Source organism: Malus sylvestris, chromosome 2 (assembly GCF_916048215.2).
Source record: "Malus sylvestris chromosome 2, drMalSylv7.2, whole genome shotgun sequence".
Lineage (NCBI taxonomy): Eukaryota > Viridiplantae > Streptophyta > Magnoliopsida > Rosales > Rosaceae > Malus > Malus sylvestris.
The window spans coordinates 10,929,402-10,949,328 of record NC_062261.1 but is presented as its reverse complement, the minus strand read 5'-3'; the positions used below and the strand labels follow the sequence as shown (position 1 = coordinate 10,949,328).

The following is a 19,927-nucleotide window of genomic DNA, read 5'->3' as shown; positions in this document are numbered from 1 at the left end:
CAACATCCTAAAAAACCGAAGGATCGAAGTTGGAAGATACGCATTCACAATCCATTATGACAAAGGAAAACAATCTACATTTTTTGTTTCTCTTTGATCTGAATACTCAATATCGTAATGGAAGGTTAGATAGACTTACAAATGCATTGGAACATAGAAGCCCGGAAAAGGACAATCCCTAAGCAAAACCACAGAAATAATCAATGACGATCGTTATGTCAAGCACATCATTCGGCAACCAGGACAAGATTATGATCAAATCCAGACACAGCTTGTAAAACTTGACAACCCTCTACAGAGTCGAGCAAAATCGGTTCAGCTTCATCATAGGAGCTTCCTAACCCAAGCCTTCCATTCTTACCACAACCCCAATCCCACACTTCTCCCTTGGATGTGAGAGCAATGGAATGGACACGCCCTCCTGACACTGAGACAGGAATTTCCCCTTCCAGTCCTTCAACCACCAATGGAATATTCTCCGATCCGCCTCTTCCAAGCTGAGAACTTTGATTCCAACCCCATGTAACCTGGCAAATTGCCAAAGAATGGCCAAGCCCTGATGCCATGGACATGGGATGGAAGCTTATGTCAACAGTGAACAATCCCAAATCCTGTTTTTCTCTGCCCAACTGACCATAGACGTTGCTCCCACAACTTAGTAGTGTTCCATCACCTGAAACAAGCATCCGCACATGAATATCTACATCTATGTTGTGACCGGAATATAATATATTTCTGCATAAGCATATCAATGCACACAACACTACCTACCACAAAGAATTAATGAATGATCAAAACCACATAAAATGTCTACGACTTCAACAGAATGTAGTTCTCTCACTAAACTAGGTTCCCATATTATCGGCATGTCACTCTCCTTCGCCATTCCTTCTAAAACCAGCTTCTCCGCAGCTTCCGCAGTTGACCTTGACAGTTCCTTATTACTCAAACCTGCCCGTGATTCCAGTAGAGACGTCTCCAAGGATTCTGTAATGCTTCCTAATGGCCATCATTTCCAAGACCAAGCTGGCCGCGCTTCGACTTTCCCCAAACCCACAAAGAACCATCATTTCCAACGGCCGCAGAAACAACACCAGACGCAAATGCAGCACAAACGTTTACTTGATCCAACCCTGTTACTCTCTTTGGTTCATTTCATGAATCTCTGCCACCAACAACAAAATATTATTATGCAGTAACTTACAATTCCATAATTCACAGCAAAGGTGATAGCAACCAGTCAAATGAAAATTCTCATAAATCCCCTCATGATTGAATAGTCACATAACTACCATCAACTCAATTCAAAAGAGGGGTCTCATGAGGAACAACAAAAACAAGCATTTTCAACTATTTTGTTGAAATTGTAGGAGTTATTTATATTTGTAAAATATAAATATAAAATAAAATTTATAAAAAGAAAATAATGTAATAAAATAATAGTTTAATTCGACATATCGGGTGGAGACTAAAATTTTAAAAGATGTCAAATTGCCACATAGGCCTTCAAATTTAAATTTTATGTTTAAAATTTGACATCTTCTTTGAAGATAGTCTTAGCTGCTGATTTTGTTCTGCGATTCTGTTGGGGCCAAAAGTTGGGCTGTTGCTGGCTTGATACTTGTTCTTAATGGCCCATGAGTCTTGCAACATCGAATAAAGATCTCGGGTCATCATTTTGGGTTAGTCCGACCCGTCAAAACCGGGTTTCAACAACTCCAATGAATGTTTTCTCGATACAACGGATTTGAGCTTAGGCCGTACATGTGTAATTTGTTACCGTCTTTCGAAAATGCTTTTACAAAAATTGTCTCATTTGTATTTTTATTAAAGATTGATTTTAAAACGTTTTCGATCATTTTAAAAACACATTATTGCTAGTTTTGCGTAAAATGATGACTCCTTACGTGAAACGAAACAGGTTAAATGATACTTCATGTTGGGCCTGAATAATAAGTGGATCGAATCGGTCGAAACCCAGTAAAATAATATCCGAATTTGTATATTTGATCCCTGGGCTTGGCGGGTGGTGGCGCGGTACCCAACAGTCACTGAGTCACAGAAGAAGATTTGAGTATATGGAGTGGGAACCACACAAACCAACCCACTCGAATCGACGAAGAAGATGGCGATGGCGATGGTTTCTATGCTCGTTTCGCTCCCCACCCTCACTCCTCCCAACTCCCGCCGAGTCAACCGGTGAGTTCATGTCTCTCTCTCAAGTCGGTCTTTCATCAGCTCGGTTTCCTGTAAATTTCACATCACACAAACACGCAGGTTTTGGCAAACAACGCCAAAAACGTCGTCATCCGTGATGGCTGTTGCAAGCGGCGCCGGAAGCAAAGAGAGCGTTACTGCAGGGGTGAAATTTGCAGAGGGAGAAGAGAAATTACCCAAGGTCGTTTTGACCAGCGCCGGCGGCAGGTACATTGTGTTGGTTTTGTGGGTTGTGGCTGAATTCGCATTTGGAAACGGAACTTTGACTTTTTTTTTTTTGATTTTTTGATTGGAAATTTGAAATGGGTCGATGAATTTTGATGCTTGCAGTGAGGCGGATGTATATTTATATGGCGGTGTTATTACTTCTTGGAAAGTCCCAAATGGGAGGGACCTGCTTTTTGTTCGACCTGATGCGGTGTTCAACAAGAAGAAACCAATCAGGTTGTTTTCGATTTCTTGGGTTCCTTTTTCGGGTTTTCGGAAATAAGTTGGTTGCCGTTTGGGATTAAGTTTCAGTCAATAACTTTGTTATGCTTGCCAAAATGAGAAGAATTGAAATGATCATTAAAAAATTACTTGGTTTATTTTGGGAATATCAAATTTGGTTTCTTTTCGTTGTGTTGTGTATGTTTCAAAAGGGTCTGAAATTCCTTTGATTTGTTTGTTAAGCATGTTACTTTAAATAATCATGTTGCCTGAAAGCTGGGATTTTCCTCAAGATACTGACTATTCTCTCTTGGGATAGTGGAGGCGTTCCACATTGTTTTCCACAGTTTGGACCAGGCCCTATGCAGCAGGTACAACCTTCTAATTTTATTTCTATACCATCGTCTTCTTTCTGTCTTTAATGTTACGAATTGATATCAGATACTTCAATTTGATGAGTGCCAGAATTAGAAACCTAAACACTTAAAACCTGAGAATGGCAGTTGATGGATGTTTGTATTTTAATGGTGATTGATTGATTTCTTGATAAATGTTACATAACCACATTGCCTAATGTGATATGGTAGTAGTAAGTCCATTGACATTGTTTCTTCCATCAAAGATTCTCGTATGGAGATCCAGATTTTTGTTCTGGCTGCATGATACATGACTGCATTATTCGGTTTTTTGCTATTGTTCTGAGGCTTGGAGATGTTTCTTCAATTAACAGCACGGATTTGCAAGAAATCTGGACTGGTCCGTCATTGATTCTGAAAATGTGCAAGGAGATCCTACCATAACTTTAGAACTAAAGGATGGTGAATACAGTCGCTCAATGTGGGATTTCAGCTTTCAAGCTTTGTACAAGGTCAGTTGCACATATCCCTCTATGAAAATGATAATTGTCTAGTGCACACTTGTAACTCACTGCCCCCTTGGCGTGCACAGCTGCTACACAACAATACTATGTTAGGCCACATGCATAAATGGTAATTTTGCAGTCGTAATTTTATTGACTCCCACTTATGATATTTCATTTTCCATAACCTGGAGTGGACAAAACTTCTAACGTGTTTCACTGGTTGCAGGTCACTTTGCAAACAAAGAACCTTTCCACTGAACTTGTAATTAAAAATACAGACAGCAAGCCATTTTCATTCAGCACCGCATTGCATACATACTTCCGGGTAAGTATAATTATTTTATGCTCAGGGGTTCAGTTATCATTCTGGCATAACTCCTATTAGCAGTGTGGAGTGGAGGGATAATTTGAGGTGGAAATGATTGAGCTATTCATATTTCAAAAGTCTGAAAATACTAGGAATCACATCCTCAGCAAAGATTTTGAATTTGATAACGTAAAATGGGCTTTGATAAATGATTGTATCATTAACATTTAACCTTTATCATGAAGGCTGCTGTACAAGGGGCATCAGTTAAAGGTTTGAAAGGCTGCAAAACACTAAATAAAGATCCTGATCCCAAGAATCCACTGGAGGGCAAGGAAGAAAGGCCTGTATCATTTTCATTACATGCGTTTATCACATGAAAAAAGTGACATGAATTCAATGCTTTCCTTTTCAGTTTATTGGTTGGGTAAATAAGGTTTGATGGAGCAGTATAAAATGCTTTTGTCATAGATTATTCGCTTTTCAGCACTATTTTTTGAAATCTTGCAGGACCTGTTGCTAGGCATTTATGATTGTTATCTTAATGACACAGGGATGGGATCACTTTTCCTGGATTCGTGGATTGTGTATACCTGGATGCCCCTAATGAGTTACATCTTGATAATGGCTTAGGTGATGTAATATCTATCAAGAACACAAAGTAAGTCTAAATCTTAGTTTATTTTGTTTGGTAAAATTCTTTTCCATCTGTTTCACTTGCTCGACTCCTCTATCCTTTTTCTCTATGTAGTTGGACAGATGCTGTTTTGTGGAACCCATATCTGACAATGGAAGCATGCTACAAAGATTTTGTTTGTGTTGAAAATGCAAAGGTATGGAACTCGAAATTGGAATTGTCTATTGGATGCTAAAAATGCTGACGTATCTGGACAGGGAACTCGACTAACTAGTGACTACTGAGTGATTCTATTTTCTGTTAAGCTTAAGATGCCCATCATTCGATATACGTTTCCATCATTAGTCAGCAATGAGATGCTATTTATATTGAGCAACTTTTAGATATTCTTCCTCATGTATTATGAAATGTATACCGATTCTAACTCAAACATAATCTGTCTCTCTTCATGGCCATATCAGATTGGAAATGTACAGCTAGAGCCTGGTAATACGTGGATTGCTACGCAACATCTTAGCATTAATTGAAGAGTGGCTGATTCCTGTTATTCAATTTTGTAAAAATAACATATCGTCTTTGTCTTTGAGTCCTTTATTGTTATAGAAAGCTTTTAAGCTACAAAACAAGCAAAGCTTATGAATAATGGATGATCCTGTCTATGCCTCCATTCTGAATATAATGTTTCCTTGGCGTGATCGGTGATCCTGTCGTTCTCTCTCTCTCTCTCTCTCTCTCTCTCTCTCTCTCTCTCTCTCTCTCTCTCCCTCCAAATATTGTGAGATTAAAAGCTGAATTCAATTCAGGGGGAAACACCAGAATACAGTTTCAAATGCTCAAATCAATAATTCAAATCCATTTCCCATTAACATTTCTGTCGATTAACAGAACCACAAAACGCATCAGGAGAAGTACTCTATGAGTCTATGAGCTCAGAGAGCTCGGTAAAGACATGCATTCACAGACCTAAACCCTAAATTATTCCGACTCTGTTCTAATCACAAAGCAAACATCGAAATAATGCAAACCAGAAGTATAATCAGGCCCACAGCCCACACCCAGTAAACCCACTTCTTGTTCTTCTTCTTCATCTGGCTGGCATGGTGAAGACTGTTTGTGCCACCACTGATGAAATAACTGGCATTCGCCACGTTGTCTTCGATATTTTCAATGTCTTCGCCTTGTGCTTCAACCAGAACAGCCATGTCGAGAAACACCTGATGAAGCTTTGTCAGACTTCTCTGGATATCCATCACTGCCTCGTGTCGGACTTTGTTCCCAATATCCAGTTCCGTCTTCCCTTCGAACAATTCAACTTTCAAGCTTCCGGAAATTATCTTTTCGATCATCTCATCGGATGGCAAGTCGCCCGTTGCGCTGTAGTACCTCCTCTTCAGATCTTCCTTATGATCCGAAACAATCTTCTCTCTCAGAGATTGAAAATTGTCCATAAGGTCCCTTAGCTTGACTCTCAAGCCACCAGTAATGGACATTCTAGTCCGGTCCACAGTGCTTCCTTCCTTATACGCATCGGACATTTTTCTGTTGGTCGCATTTGACTGATCAAGCGCCTCAAGCCTCGCCTTGACAATCCTCGCTTTTCGAAGCACTGCGACCATGTCAGATTCCATCCGGTCTCTAAGACCGCGGAGAATCTTGGCACTGTGAGTGGACTTTGCCTCTGCGTTCAGGCTCTGGAGATCGTGCAAGAGATTGGTGATCTCTTCCATGTCGGCCTTGATTGCTCCGACTTCTTGGAAGAACTGGGAGAGGTTTTCTTGGTCGGACGGGTTGAGTTTGCCTGCGCCTGCGCCTGCTTCTACATCAAGATCCGCTTCGAGGTCCTTCTGCGCCTGTTTCTTCAGTTCCACATAACTTAAGAAAGATTTGGTCATCAAATCATTCATCTTTGCAAAGAATCAAAACCCACCTGCAGAAATTCCAGAAAATTCAACTTTCTCAAAGGAATACTTAAAATGAAAGCCCAGTCGAAGAAATCAAAGAAAGATTTCCTGAGTTTTAATCTTACCCTCTCAAATTCAAGAACAGAATCTTTTTCTCAAGATTACAGCGCTTCTTCTTCTGTGTTGCTCCAAGAGATCTAAATTGCACAGAAAATTAACGAACTTCATCGTCAAAAAGTTAAGAACCAAAACCCATGAAGAGATAACGAAAACACACAAAAACCATTTGATAAAACTTTGAAAAATGAACGAAAAAATAATTGATGCCTACCCAGAAACAAGAATTGAGAAAAAGGAACGAAAAAATTACAGAAAGTGGGATTTCGGGAAAAACCTTGAAGAAATATGAGTGCTCTGTTTCTGTTTCTAGCGCCGCCGAGCCGCCGACTATCTTTCTTATCACTGTCACTGCGATTTTGACAGTGGGGGTTTCTGGTTTTTTATTTTTGGTGGGGGGATGAGTGAGAGGAGAACAGAGAAGAAGGAAGTCTCCGATGAACGAGAGAGAGAAAGAGAGAGAGGGATCGCAATCTTTTGGATTGGGTTTCTTTGTGTAACCGCTTAAATTTCAAATTGCCGTTGATGATATATGTAGCCGTTAAGTTCTTTTACAATTGGAAAGGCGGTGGATGGCGAGGCGGTTATGGATGTGGTTAGTTAAACGGTTCTTTTATGATTTTATGGGATTTAGCGAAAACGGCTTAATGATTTGATTTATTTCTAAAACATATCCATCCTTGTTTGATTTAATTTTGAAAGGGACTCGGATTGTATTTAACTGACTTTAAGGCTCGGATTGCCAAACCAAGGACAAGATTTCTTGATGAGGGAAACTCCAAGACGTTTGTTTAAGTCGGTCACTCATTGTCATGTGTTGATGCTATTACTGGTAGTGCGACTTGGTATGCCACCAGCGTGAGATTAGTTTTTTGAAAGTTGTTATTCTCGTTGTAATGAGAAGTTTTTCAGTACGACTGTCATATCGTCACATGGTGTTACAATTCACTAATGTTATAATGTGCTAATTTTATAGCAATACTATAACTTAGTTCCATAATCGTTTAGGTCGTCAACTCATATTATAACACGTGAATTACTAACACCGTAAAGATTCAGCTACCAAGCCAAAGTGGCTTCCAAAAGAACTACAGCCAGGATAGGACCCAAAACTCGGTTATAACCTCAGATATGTTCCTGTTGACAAAACACTAGCAGTAAAACGAATGGCTTCTACTACACAACACAATCTGCAGTTGCAGAATCTGAAGAGTATATATGTTGGGGAAAGTCCTGAAGTGATCCATGAGCGTTGATGACCCTCAAGCCTTCAAATGTGACGCATTACACTTGCATGGTTTCAAGTACATTTTTTGGAAATAAACTTGGTTTATGTTGGCTGTTGGTTCTTGGCCTTCTCCGCCTCAAGCTTCCTTAATGTTGTTGAACTTAGCTTATCTCCACCAGATTCTTCAGAAACTAAATCTACAACTTCAATCTGCATAGAGACCCACAAAATTAAGGATAACCGTCACAACGATTTTCAAATAAATAGAAAAGGGTCTAGTTTAGATACGTTAAAATCTGAAATATATTGAATTTGCAGCAACCAACTCAAACCTTAAGTTGTGACAGGCCTCGGTCAACTCTCTTCTTATTGACAGACAGTCCACCTGGTAAAGTCTCCTTGCTGCCAGAAACCAAATCTAAAATTGGTGAAGAAATAACTGTAACAGCAGTAAAAGCAAGACCTGATGATGAGTGTTACGCCTTATGCAGGCCGAGCTCACTCAACTTATTCCGTCTTTCAAAGGGAAATCAACTCAGCCTAATCTAAATCCAGACCGATTAGTTTTAAACATTAAATCAAGTGATGATCAACGTCAAAACTCAAAAGTGACACATGGACTTCAAGAGTGAAGCGAAGAAGAGGTTGACAGCTTTACAAGTTCATGTTGATAAAGATCGACTCAACAACATTATAACGAAATTGAAATGCTAGTAAAGACCAAAGAAAAAGATGTAAATCTGTAACAAACCTGACAACAATTGCCTCCAGATTCTCATCAACTATTGAGGGGCCATACGGGTCCGTAATAGGTTCAGCTTGCACTACCAGCCCCGGCTTGATAGACTGTGCAAATACATGCAGGAAATTGAGGACTGAAAATATCGTTATTAATACATAAGAAAGAACACATTTTCTATGACACAACAATGCTGCAGGAAACGATACAGAAATAGTTGAATGCAATATCCCCCCTGAGATTGCAAGGTTGATGGTCCATATGTACTGCCACCTAATCCACTTTCCCTAACCTTTACCGAAACTGGAATACTAACTAGCAAAGGTCACCCTGAAATTGAGATGTAAAAGATGAAAGCGGGTATGGATATATGGTGGCGGAACAAATGAACATGTTCGAACCCCCACAACCACAGCTACAACAGAATGAGCTGCATTGCAATACTTTTTTCTTACGGATGGAGAAGATAATTTCTCCAAGTGAACTATAGCACAGTATTGTCCATCGAGTATCTGAAATCCACCATACTTTCTTAATTTTATACATCCGAAAGTTCATCAAACCATTTCTACTAAAAATGCAAATGCAAATCTCTTTTTTTTTCAATACAAACTAATCGAATCGCAATATAAACAAATTCATGGAGCATAATACCTTGATGAAATTCTCAACACTACGCTTCCTTTCTTCGAAGGTTTGTATCAGATCAGCAAACTGCCATATAACCGCAACATTAACCATCGAAATCTACCTTATCAAGTTATCAACTAAAACTATGTTGCCTTTCAGACAATAATTACATTAAATTTACAGCCTTTCTGGAAAATCAATACTAAAGCCAACTCAACCAGTTCGAATTAAATCCACAAAATTCGTAAAATCCGAATGATGAATGAAAAAAAAAATTAAATAAATAAACAAAAAAACCTGCTTGTTAGTTAACATGGGTCCGTCGCAAATTCCGACCACAATCCGATCCCTTGCCAGCTCCGCCGCCGCCTGCTTCCATTTCCATCAAAACCATTAATCTTAAAATTCACATATAAGAGAAAAAAGAAAGACAGAAATGAAGAAACAGACCTTGAGAAACAGGCGATGGCCGTCGTGTAATCGGTCGAAGGTGCCGCCGAGAACGACGGCTCCGTATGTATTCGGGGGAGAGAGCTTGGAGCTCACCAGCGAATCCTCCAAAGCCGCCATCTTTGACGCGCGACTCCGAACTGCAGAAGCAAGATCGAAAGAGTCGTTATTCTTTCCGGTTATTATTAAACGACAAACATTTCTTTTTTTAGGATCCCTTTTCAGAAAACGGCTGAGGAAAGGGATCCGGATCCCTTCAACCTAATTCATCTCATCAAACAATTCAGACTTTTAAAATTTGATCAAACGGTTAAAATTATTATAATTTTTAGAATATATCCCTATTTGTAGACGTTTGATCAAATTTTAAAAATCTAAATTGTTTAATAAGAAGTATTAGGTAAAGTACACCCACTCACCTATAAAGTCAAAATGAATCTGGACATTTTGCTTATATGGGCTGGGTTTTCAAATTTTGGTTAGCAGCTCTAAGTTCTCTTAACTACTTGAGCTACGGAAAGATTGAGCTACAGGAAGAGAGAGTTTAATGCATAACCTCGGTTAAATGCCCCGACCTTACGTCAACAAACTAGTAGTAAAAGGTTGAATTGTCATTCCAAATCTACTTTTGTTATGCAGACGTGAGTTAGGCCAACTGGTCATGCTGCATGTGCATGCCTCCTTGCGCCCAATCCAATCATCTAACTCGTAAATTGAGTAGATTAGAATATCGGTTAGTCAAAAAATAAATCCACTGAAACTCTAACAATGCAAGCATGAACGAAGGCTATGAAGCAGTAAGATATGAAAAGTTCAAAATAAGCATTAGATAACATGGACATTAAGTTCTTTTAACTTGAACAAAAATTAAACGCTATCTCCCATTGGTACGCTAAACACAGGTTAGACTGTCCTTCCAGCCCTGTGATCTAATAGACTACAAAATTATTGGCATTTGGTGCGTGAGAACTAAACTCATCGACACATTTATAACCTCGGACGTGTTCCTATTGGGAACACACCAGCCGCTCTTTAAATCAAATGACTTCTACACAACAATCTGCATTTGCAGAGTTCACGTCGTCACAACTGTAGTTAAACAATCTTTCAAGAAACTGTCAAGCTCTGAACAGTATATGTCAGGGAAATTCCTGAAGTGATCCACATGAGGTGTTGTGCCGAAATTGAAGGACCTTACAATTCTACCGTTCCGCTGTTGCTCCGCCATGAACAACTCGACTGACTGGTGTGGAACGACTTTATCGGCAGTGCTATATAGGTAAAGTTGCGGGCAATAAGGAGTGTTTTCCGAAAGAATAGAAACTACCTGCGTTAACCTCCTGAAAGAAAACAATACAAAAGTCAATCATATACCTTTCATATGAAATGTTCTGCCCATTTATATATCATCTAAGATTTACAAGCGTTTAAATAAAAAAACAGCTTACTTATCCACATCAGGAAACTTTAGAAGAACCGAAAACAGCTTCTCTAACATCAGTAGAACCACGGCTTCCACTAGCGGAGGCTTTTCTTCTTGCAGTTTTGACAAGCTTGCTGCATCTTCCGACTCATTTAAATCTCTAGCCTCAACCGCAAAGCTTGTTAAAGAGCTGTGCTTCTTCAAAATCGCAGCAGAAAACCCTGCTGCCCACACCTGTCAAGGTTAAAAGAAGGTAATCATTTGCACACAGTACCAAGTACACAACAGACGCAATACTACTAAGCACGACACCAATTTTGGATTCTAAAATCTGGAGTGGAACTTGACACCGACATTTGACCAAATAGAGAAATGTGATGCGATGATGTTATGAATTAGAAACACATATAGCTCAAGCTGAACTCACATTTATGTAAAACCATAAAACTAAACATAAATCGATAAAAAACAACATATTCGGCCAACTAGATTCATAAACATTCCTTGGCTTCAACTAATTACATTGAAGATTCGATCAAAACGCAACAAACAATTCAGAATCTGCATTGCAAGGTGATAAGTTGCAGCAGTCTAATGAGCAGCAAGTCAATTCAGAGTCCACTAACTAGGGAATCCAATCAAAAGCACATCAGATGTTCAATCTAAGCAAACAATTCATCCAATTCTCATGACAAGTTCTTTAGTTATTCGACATCAATCAATCGATACTTAAAAATCCGATAAACCATGATCAACAAAACCTTAGGATTAAACGGTTCAGCTGCTCCTGAATCAACAACACACCCTTTAATCTTCTCCATCAGGTCTTTCCTCCCCTGCAGAATTTCAAGAATGGCGCCATACCTGCAACAAACTAACCGCTATAAGCAAACTCCGAAAACCCGGGAATTGACAATCCATGAAAGCAGTAACACTAATCAATCACATTCATTCAAACAAAGACTACCTACACAAACCAACCCGTGTTGCTGAAGGTGTGGAAAAGCAAGCACCTTTCTCCGCCCTCCTCCAGCCACGAAGCGAGATCCCGGGCCAAGTCCGAAACCCGATTTTCGACCCGGCGGCCCAAATCAAACCAGAGAACCTCCCTCGGATCAACGACGAAGGTCACGGCGTGAATGCCTCTGGAGTTGTACCACTCCACGTACCTCTTTAGGTGCTTCGTCTTGGCCCCGAGCCAGCCTAGCAACACCACCGTCACTTCACGTTTGTGGGTCCCGAAAGAACCCACATTTCCGTTAATCCCGCCGTGGAACGCCCGGTTCCAGGTGGAAACGCCGTCGTTTGAGGGTGAGAGAGAGTGGTTGAAGCTGCTGAACGTCGACAGGGGGGAGAGAGAAAGGGGGAGGGATTTGAAGGGATTCGGATTGAAGAAGAACGAGGAGTGCGGCTGCGCGAGCGAAAGAGAAAAGGGGGTTCTTTTGACGGCGCTGTTTCGAGCGAGAGTGTGAAATGTAGGCAAGGGCTTCGCGGGTCTGTGGAGTTTGGGAGAGAAAGCGAAGGCGGACGGTGTCGTTCTGGCGAAGAGCTGGAGGTTGAGGCTGAGAATTCTCGCCGGAGTTTCCATGGCGCAAATGAAAAATTTTCGGTTGGGAGCTGTTGAGTTGCAGACGAAGAAGAAGCACGACTGTCGGTGATGGCCTGGAGATTATTGAAAAGAACGACGTCGTTGACCCAGGAAGAAAAACGACAGACCGTTTAATCACCCGAGCTGGCGTCCTCCAGTTCTCCACAACGCAAAACGTACACCAACCAGAGAGATGCAAAAGCTCAAAACTCTACAAATTACAGCTCAAATTTGAGAGGTTTTCACAGCCACTGCGATGTCGTCGTCCATACTAATTCATGAAAGCAGGTTCATTGGCCCCACAAGACCATATAATTGCCACAGTAAGTTCAATCACTCCATCTTTGCATTTAATTCAATCAAGTTTCGATTTTGCAGACGTGGATTAAACTAGTTGGTCAGTAAGTCAGTCTCGTGCATCCGAGTTTTAGTTATGGTCGTAAATTAGAGTAGTTTAGAATTTCGAGTTCTCGAAAATAAGAAGTTTGAAATGTCTTTTTCTGGGTACTGTACCGACCACTGAATGTTGCTTGCACTTGGAAGGAAGCAAATGTGGAATGAGCAGGATGGGTTTTGCTTTTGCAGGAGTTGCAGCTGCAGGACTCCCAGTCATGGGTTTTTCTTTGGCTGCTCAGCCAGTTCAAGGTTAATCTCTTTACTTACCATCTTAGTTCATGTTTTCTTTGCAATATTTCCTGCTTTTAGGCAAAAGGGTTTTGGATTAGGTGTTAAAAGACTGGAATTTAAGCCGGAGGGGTGCAATTTTTGGACATGGAGGGGTCACAAAATACATTATGTAGTACAAGGAGAAGGGCCTCCGGTTGTTCTTATTATTCATGGTTTTGGTGCTTCTGCATTTCACTGGAGGTTTGCTGCTTTGTGCCCACCACCTTCTGTTTTTCCCTTCAGTTTTATTTGTTTACATTTACTTGTGGTCGTTTGCAAGTTCCTCTAAGTTCCATCCACCGTGTGGGGAGTTGGTGTTCAGCCTATAAACGGAGAGTGAGAGCTTTAAGATTAAGAATCAGATCAAATACGAAATTTCAAGAAACCGAGGGAGCTTTCCTTTCTTTGCTTTTGTGATTAGAACCCAGTTGTTGTCAACATATTTTGAGTTGCAGGAGGTTTGGATTTCTTTTAACCATGTGATTTTGCGTGTATACTTTAAAGCCGATAAGTTTTTGTTTTCTTCCCATGTTACAGGTACAATATTCCAGAGTTGGCCAAAAATATAAGGTTTATGCTATAGACTTGCTGGGGTTCGGATGGAGTGAGAAAGCACTTGTTGACTATGATGCATTGGTTTGGAGAGATCAGGTGGTGGATTTCTTGAAGGAGATTGTGAAAGAACCGACAGTTTTAGTTGGAAACAGGTAATCTGAACTTTGATTGGTTACATACTGCATCTTTAATAATTCATCTGTTACTACATTACAGAAAAAGACTCGTGAACGGGGATGATCGTGCTTTTGAACCATCAAGTAATGTTTTCTAAATTTACGGGCATAAAACTTGATCAAGGTTTTCCTAACTTTTCTGATTAAGAAGGGTAACTTTTCCGATTAAGAAGGGTATCTCATGTTTTCCTTTGAGATGGCTTTTGAGATAATGATTATATGGCTCACCGTAAATTTTCAGTCTTGGAGGTTTTACTGCTTTGGTTGCAGCTGCTGGGTTGCCCGAGCGAGTAGTTGGAGTTGCACTCCTGAATTCTGCAGGGCAGTTTGGAAATCCTAACAGTGAGGCCAAGAAGTCTCGGGAGGAAACAGCCCTGCAGAAGTTCATCCTAAAGCCCCTGAAGGAAGTTTTCCAGCGGGTGGTGCTTGGATTTTTTGTTCTGGCAAGCAAAGCAACCAGCACATTTTGAATCCGTCTTAAAGAGCGCAAGTCACTTTCTAGTTTCTAAGCTTTTCCGTGTAGTCTGAGCGTAATGTCAACCTTATTGAAACTTATCTCGCAGATAGGACGCCACCTTCATCCCAACGCGCAATTCCCCGTGATGTTCCAATCACTATACAAAGCCTCCCAAATTCGTAACAAAGTTTTATTACGATGTGTTTTAAATACTTATTTTTGCCAACACAGGTGTATAAAAACACCGCCAATGCGGATGACTATCTGGTGGAGTCCATAATAATGCCAGCAGCTGACCCGAACGCTGGAGAAATCTATTACAGGTATGTGTAGATCTGTTCTGTAATAAAGATCCCTTGAATAGGGATGACGAGACTAGTGATATCTTGAAGATTTGGTCATGAAAATTGATGTCTGATTCGTGCATGTATGATGTTTTCTTGATTGTTTTGCACAGATTGATGACCGGGTTCATGAGAAACCAGACCAATTATACTCTTGACAGTGTCTTAAGCAAGCAAGATGTCTTGTCCGCTGTTGTTGGTCTGGGGGGACTTGGATCCGTGGGTAGGTCCTGCCAAGGCTAACACCATGAAAGCATTTTATCCAAATACAACTTTGGTAAGTCTGCAGGCCGGGCACTGCCCACACGATGAAGTTCCAGAGCTTGTCAATACGGCTTTATTAGATTGGTTATCAACTTCGCCACTCAAAACCTCTCTCCAAACAGTCCGAACAAGAAGTATGTAGCACCACCCCTCATGTTTGATTCGAGGATTATACTTTGCCAATGTAAAATTGTAAATTCGATATATCAATTACTTCTTGAGGTTAGCTTTCCTTTGTGTATCTGGCTCCATTTCTGAGCTTTTTATGTTTGCGGAAGCGTTTCTTCGTTGTTGAAAAGAGTTTTAAAGCTTCTTTTGGTGGAAGAGTTAAACAAGGAGAGAGTGATGAGTGAGTTTTGTGCACTTCTTGAGCCACAAGTAAGAAGCTTTTAGAGTGCGACAAACCAGAAAATACATTGACTTGTAGCTCAAGAAAATACATTGACGTAACAAATGTATATCGATTAGCCTTATATCTTAAAAGTATAAACTTTTTGTCCATTCATTCTATAACCCGTCCATGACAGTGTTATCGACTTATCGTTCATTTAGTAGGAGACAAAGCGACAACTTGTTACGCGGATGAGATTCCTAAGACTTCAAACGGCCCGTTGCCGGAAGGCTGCAACCTTATAGTCCCATAAAAACAGACAAGACAAAGACAAAAACATGAGCTTAGAAATTTCAGAAACACTAGGTTTACTTTTTTTCTCTTTTTTTTATTACAACTGTAAACTTAACACTCACAGCATAGACATCGACATAGTTAACATCATCAATGGCTTCTGTTCAACTTCTTTGTAAGCAACGGATCCGCAGGTTTTAAGCATTCCCTCCTCAGATTCCTAAGACACCCTTTTGTTTGCTCTTCCCATTGTCTCCTTTTGTTTTAATAAGTTTATGTTTTTCGCTTCTCGAATTTCTTGTGCTTCTGAATCAACCCTTTGACTCCGGCCTTGTGTTGAATTGGGTTTTGTTGTAAGCTCTTGGTGCTCAATTTGGCGGTCATTTGGGGGGATTAGCTGGTGATCTGGGTTGTTTTCCCTGTCGTTGATGCCGCACTTGCTGAGCCTGACCACTTTATCGGCAAGTTAAGAAACCTTGCAAGGGCTTATAAGGATTTGAGTCACTTTCTAATCGTTGCCTCAATTTGGTCAGTTAAAAATGGAGAATAATGGGTCAAGACACAGGAGGAATTCTCTGACGCCGGTGAAGCAAAGGAGGAGTGGATATGAGCCATCTGATGCCGAGACAGACATCCTTGATAGCCCGTGGCACGGCGGAAACAAATGGCCTAATGGAGGATATGAATCTGGAGGGGCAAAACCAGAGTTGGATTTGGGAAGAAAGATCAGCCCTTTGAGGCAGAGCAGGAGACATTCTTCCAGGATTGAATACGACGGCCCTACTCCAAGAACTACCTCAGTGGTAAGCCCAGTTCGAAGAAGAACCAACAGCAAGTCGCCCTACAAGCCTGGAAGAGGTGACAGCAATGCTCGAACTTTGCCAATGGCGGGTTCTGATATTCGTAGGAACATCAGCCCCTTGGGAAAATCCGAGCGCAGCAGACATGTTTCACCTTTTCAAGCAGACCAAGAAGAGCGCGATTTGAATAACGATGGTGATGAGATTGTAGACTCAAACAGAAACCAACATCATAAAAGAACGAACAGCAGAAGATCAGCAGCTGCTCTGCGGCATAGATCACTGAGAGAAACTGACCAGCAAAGCAATCGTTCAATCACGCCTACAAAAGGGGAGAGAACACCCTCACCATTGTCCAAAAGCATGGCTCATCAGAAGCAAGGGCAAGTGAGCACACCATCCGTCAGCGAAATCAATGAACTGCTTGCTCATGCAAAGCTTGCTAGAACTTCTCCAGATCCCATTTTGAATAACAAAGCTGCTCCGATTTACGAAACCTCAGTTTCTATTGCACCAGGTGACATCTTTTTCTCTGGAGAATGCAATGTCGTGGCATTGCCTCAAAATCACTTACAAAAACCGAAAATGGTCTCCTCTGCCGCCTCACAACAGAGAAGTACTACTCGATCAAATGGTAACTTTGGTCACGATGTCAATGTCCGCGGACTTTCATCTTCGTATGGTTTGTCACAGACAACCACAACCACTTCCAGCTCTGCGGTGAGCAGGCAGAGCAGCGGGAGGCTGAGCATGGCTAGCAGCATGAGGAGTGATGCAAGCAGGACAACAACCGCCAGCATGAGGAAGTTCACGGATAATAGGAGGAAGAGCGAAAGTCAGGCATGGTTTTCGTGTATGAGAAAGAGTTCTTGCAAGAACAAAAAATTATCACCTGAGCGTAGCACGTTCAATGAGGCTGCATTCATCGAGAAGGCGTTCGTGGAAGAGAGTCTCAGGCAGTTGTGGGCTGATAAGCATAGACCTACTTCGTTGAATGGATTCACTTGCCACAAGCAAGAAGCTCAAGTTCTCAAGCAACTTGTGAGTAATTTTCTTATACGTTGTAAATTGTTTTCTCGGAACCAGTTCCATTTGTGCGTATTTCTTCCATATGCTCATGCTCCGTTGAATATGTAGGTGATTGATAACGTCAGTCCACATATTTTGCTTACCGGACCAACTGGTTCTGGGAAGAAAGCTCTAACAATGGCGTATCTACGAGAAGTTTACGGTGATGCGAGTTGGGAAGTACGTTTGTTTTCATCAAAGTCAACAAAGTTCAAATCTTTTTCCATGTAAATTGACTGAACTGATCATCTTTCCCTTTTGTTTCCTCCCTGCAGATATCTCATGATTTGAGATACTTCCAGGTTCAGGTATTCTCTTGTGAAATAGACATTTGAGATAGAAATAATGCCTTACATTTTGTGAAATAATGTTCTTACAGTAAAAGAGTCGTTCCTCCTTACTTTAAAATCACACACTGACACTTATGCGTAAATAACTTATCAAACTCAATAAAGTTTATGTGCACGTGTCAAACTGTGATTTATCTGTATTGGATGAGCGTTTTCAAATTTCTCTTACACGAACCAATGCTAACAGGAACAAAGGACAATGCAACTGGTGGTTCCATTGACATCCAGCCCTCACCATGTGGAGCTCAATGTACAGTTGGAACCAAATGCCAGATATGCCCTAATGGGTTTGGTCAGAGAAATAAACAATGACAATGAACTTGCTCCTGAAGTCAGCTCTATAAATTTCAAGGCAAATCATAAAGGTCAAAATTCTCTCAACACACCCAGAAATCCCCTCTGCACACTTTTGACCTATTTCTCTCAAAAACCTAACATGGTTCTCTTCTCCTTCCTTTTTATATACCAGTGATGGTTCTTTATGGTGTCGACAAAGCAGAGCACATTCAGCACTTGATCAAATGGATCATGGACTGTTACTCGGATGCGTGTAAGCTCATACTTTGCTGCGAAAATGACTCCGGTGTCATTGAATCGGTGAAAAACCGGTGCAAAGTCATCAAGGTTGATGCTCCTGTGACTCATGAAGTAAGTATTACATTGGGTTTTAGGGTTCCCAAAATGCTCTTTTGACCTTTGATAATGCATTAAGTTTTTCTCTTTTTTGATACAAGCGATATTCTATCTTAACTAATCTAAATTGCGGAGGGGGAATTAGAACTCGGGTCATGTGCATGTGGGGGGAGGGGGGCATCTTTATGGGCCAACGTGGCTACGCGCACGTCAGCTTATAGTTTACTTTTCTCTTTGCCAGATCATGGAAGTTCTTATTCAGATAGCCAGGAAGGAGGAATTTGACCTACCTATGAGCCTTGCCAATAAGATTGCAAATAAATCAAAGCAGAATCTGAGAAAAGCGATCATGGGTCTTGAAGCATGCAAAGCACATAAGTGAGAACATATTGCAAATAAATTGTTGGAAATTTTGACGTTGTTGTTGTAAAGTCAACTTACATGGAGCTTTGCCTATGCAGCTATCCTTTTGGAGAAGAACAACCAATTCCACTTGGATGGGAAGAGGTGGTGCAAGAACTTGCTTCCGAAATCCTAGCTGATCCGTCACCTAAGAGGTATTTCACTGGCATCCGTTGAATGATGTGAATCTCACAATCATTGACGGATGCGAAACCCACGAGGGCTTTCACATCTAACTCAGTTACACCGTTCATCTAACAGCATCCCTAACAGCATCCCGCAGTGTTTGAATTGATTTTCCGTATTAATCTTGTGTCAGACTATTTTTCATCCGGGGAAAGTTTCAAAAGCTTCTTATTGATTTTGTACATCCGAAACTGATTCTACTGGTACCGTATCGATCCCGCAAACTTCTTGTTCGTATATACATAGTCACCAAAGTATAATTTCGTGACAGAGTTTTCATTTTCCGAAATGCAGAAGCTTGTGGAACAGTTCCTAAAGGGAGTGGATGCTAGTTCTAAGAGGGAACTCTATTACTGGCATGCTTATTATGTAAGTTCTCTACCTCATTCCCTCTTTCGGCTCTCGGAGAAGATGAACTGACTCAAATGTTGTCCATGCAGGAGAAAAGACTCCCAGCAGGAGCGAGTGCGTTACTGAAACTAGAAGGTAACATATGCAAGCCACCAAAATCCTTCATCCAATTATATAAGGAATCAATAATTTGAGCACTGAGTCCAGTTTTGTAGTAAGTTTATGTGTTAATCATGCACTTTTTATGCAGAATTTGTGGCCAAGTTCATGAGCATATGCCGGAAGAGTTCCAACAACCGGCAGCACGTGTAGTTTATATACTCTCATCGAGAGTTGATCGTTTCTTTCCGTCTATGTATAGGTTTTTATCAAGATTGTGTCACGGCAGTCTAATACTCGGAAAAAAAGAGAATGAGACAGAGACAGACAGCCCTGAAGCTTTTTTCCTAGGGTCAAGATGATCACAAAGATTTAGATATAGCACAAAGGCATGCATTCTCTTTGTTTACACGAAAAATAAAA

The 19,927-nt window shown here is 40.8% G+C and overlaps 4 protein-coding genes and 2 pseudogenes across 5 annotated transcripts; 3 read left to right on the top strand and 3 right to left on the bottom strand.

Annotated features, from left to right (window-relative positions):
• Window positions 1-37: 37 nt before the first annotated feature.
• On the bottom strand, window positions 38-763 carry LOC126613662 (uncharacterized). The gene has a single exon (XM_050281247.1). The coding sequence runs from the start codon at window positions 684-686 to the stop codon at window positions 228-230; it is 459 nt and encodes a 152-aa protein (XP_050137204.1). The 5' UTR covers window positions 687-763; the 3' UTR covers window positions 38-227.
• Window positions 764-2,033: 1,270 nt separating this feature from the next.
• On the top strand, window positions 2,034-5,147 carry LOC126613657 (putative glucose-6-phosphate 1-epimerase). The gene is made up of 10 exons (XM_050281240.1): window positions 2,034-2,199; window positions 2,278-2,424; window positions 2,548-2,661; window positions 2,966-3,017; window positions 3,377-3,514; window positions 3,735-3,833; window positions 4,061-4,158; window positions 4,369-4,476; window positions 4,567-4,648; window positions 4,914-5,147. Exons 1-10 carry the CDS (start codon window positions 2,126-2,128, stop codon window positions 4,977-4,979), a joined length of 978 nt encoding a protein of 325 aa, XP_050137197.1. The 5' UTR covers window positions 2,034-2,125; the 3' UTR covers window positions 4,980-5,147.
• A 123-nt stretch (window positions 5,148-5,270) lies between these two features.
• On the bottom strand, window positions 5,271-9,802 carry LOC126613663 (syntaxin-112-like; annotated as a pseudogene).
• Window positions 9,803-10,320: 518 nt separating this feature from the next.
• On the bottom strand, window positions 10,321-12,757 carry LOC126613656 (uncharacterized). Of its 2 annotated transcripts, none has more exons than XM_050281238.1 (4): window positions 11,912-12,757; window positions 11,702-11,804; window positions 10,966-11,174; window positions 10,321-10,857 (listed from the first exon to the last, which is right to left on the bottom strand). In XM_050281238.1, exons 1-4 carry the CDS (start codon window positions 12,526-12,528, stop codon window positions 10,593-10,595), a joined length of 1,194 nt encoding a protein of 397 aa, XP_050137195.1. In that variant the 5' UTR covers window positions 12,529-12,757; the 3' UTR covers window positions 10,321-10,592. The 2 variants fall into 2 exon arrangements, with proteins under 2 accessions (XP_050137195.1, XP_050137196.1); XM_050281239.1 differs by having other exon boundaries at window positions 11,954-12,757.
• On the top strand, window positions 12,724-15,288 carry LOC126613664 (pheophytinase, chloroplastic-like; annotated as a pseudogene).
• Window positions 15,289-16,154: 866 nt separating this feature from the next.
• Window positions 16,155-19,717, top strand: LOC126601157 (uncharacterized). Its single transcript, XM_050267830.1, has 10 exons — window positions 16,155-17,456; window positions 17,553-17,663; window positions 18,021-18,198; window positions 18,303-18,481; window positions 18,708-18,844; window positions 18,928-19,023; window positions 19,188-19,257; window positions 19,349-19,423; window positions 19,495-19,540; window positions 19,656-19,717. Exons 1-10 carry the CDS (start codon window positions 16,155-16,157, stop codon window positions 19,715-19,717), a joined length of 2,256 nt encoding a protein of 751 aa, XP_050123787.1.
• Window positions 19,718-19,927: the final 210 nt, after the last annotated feature.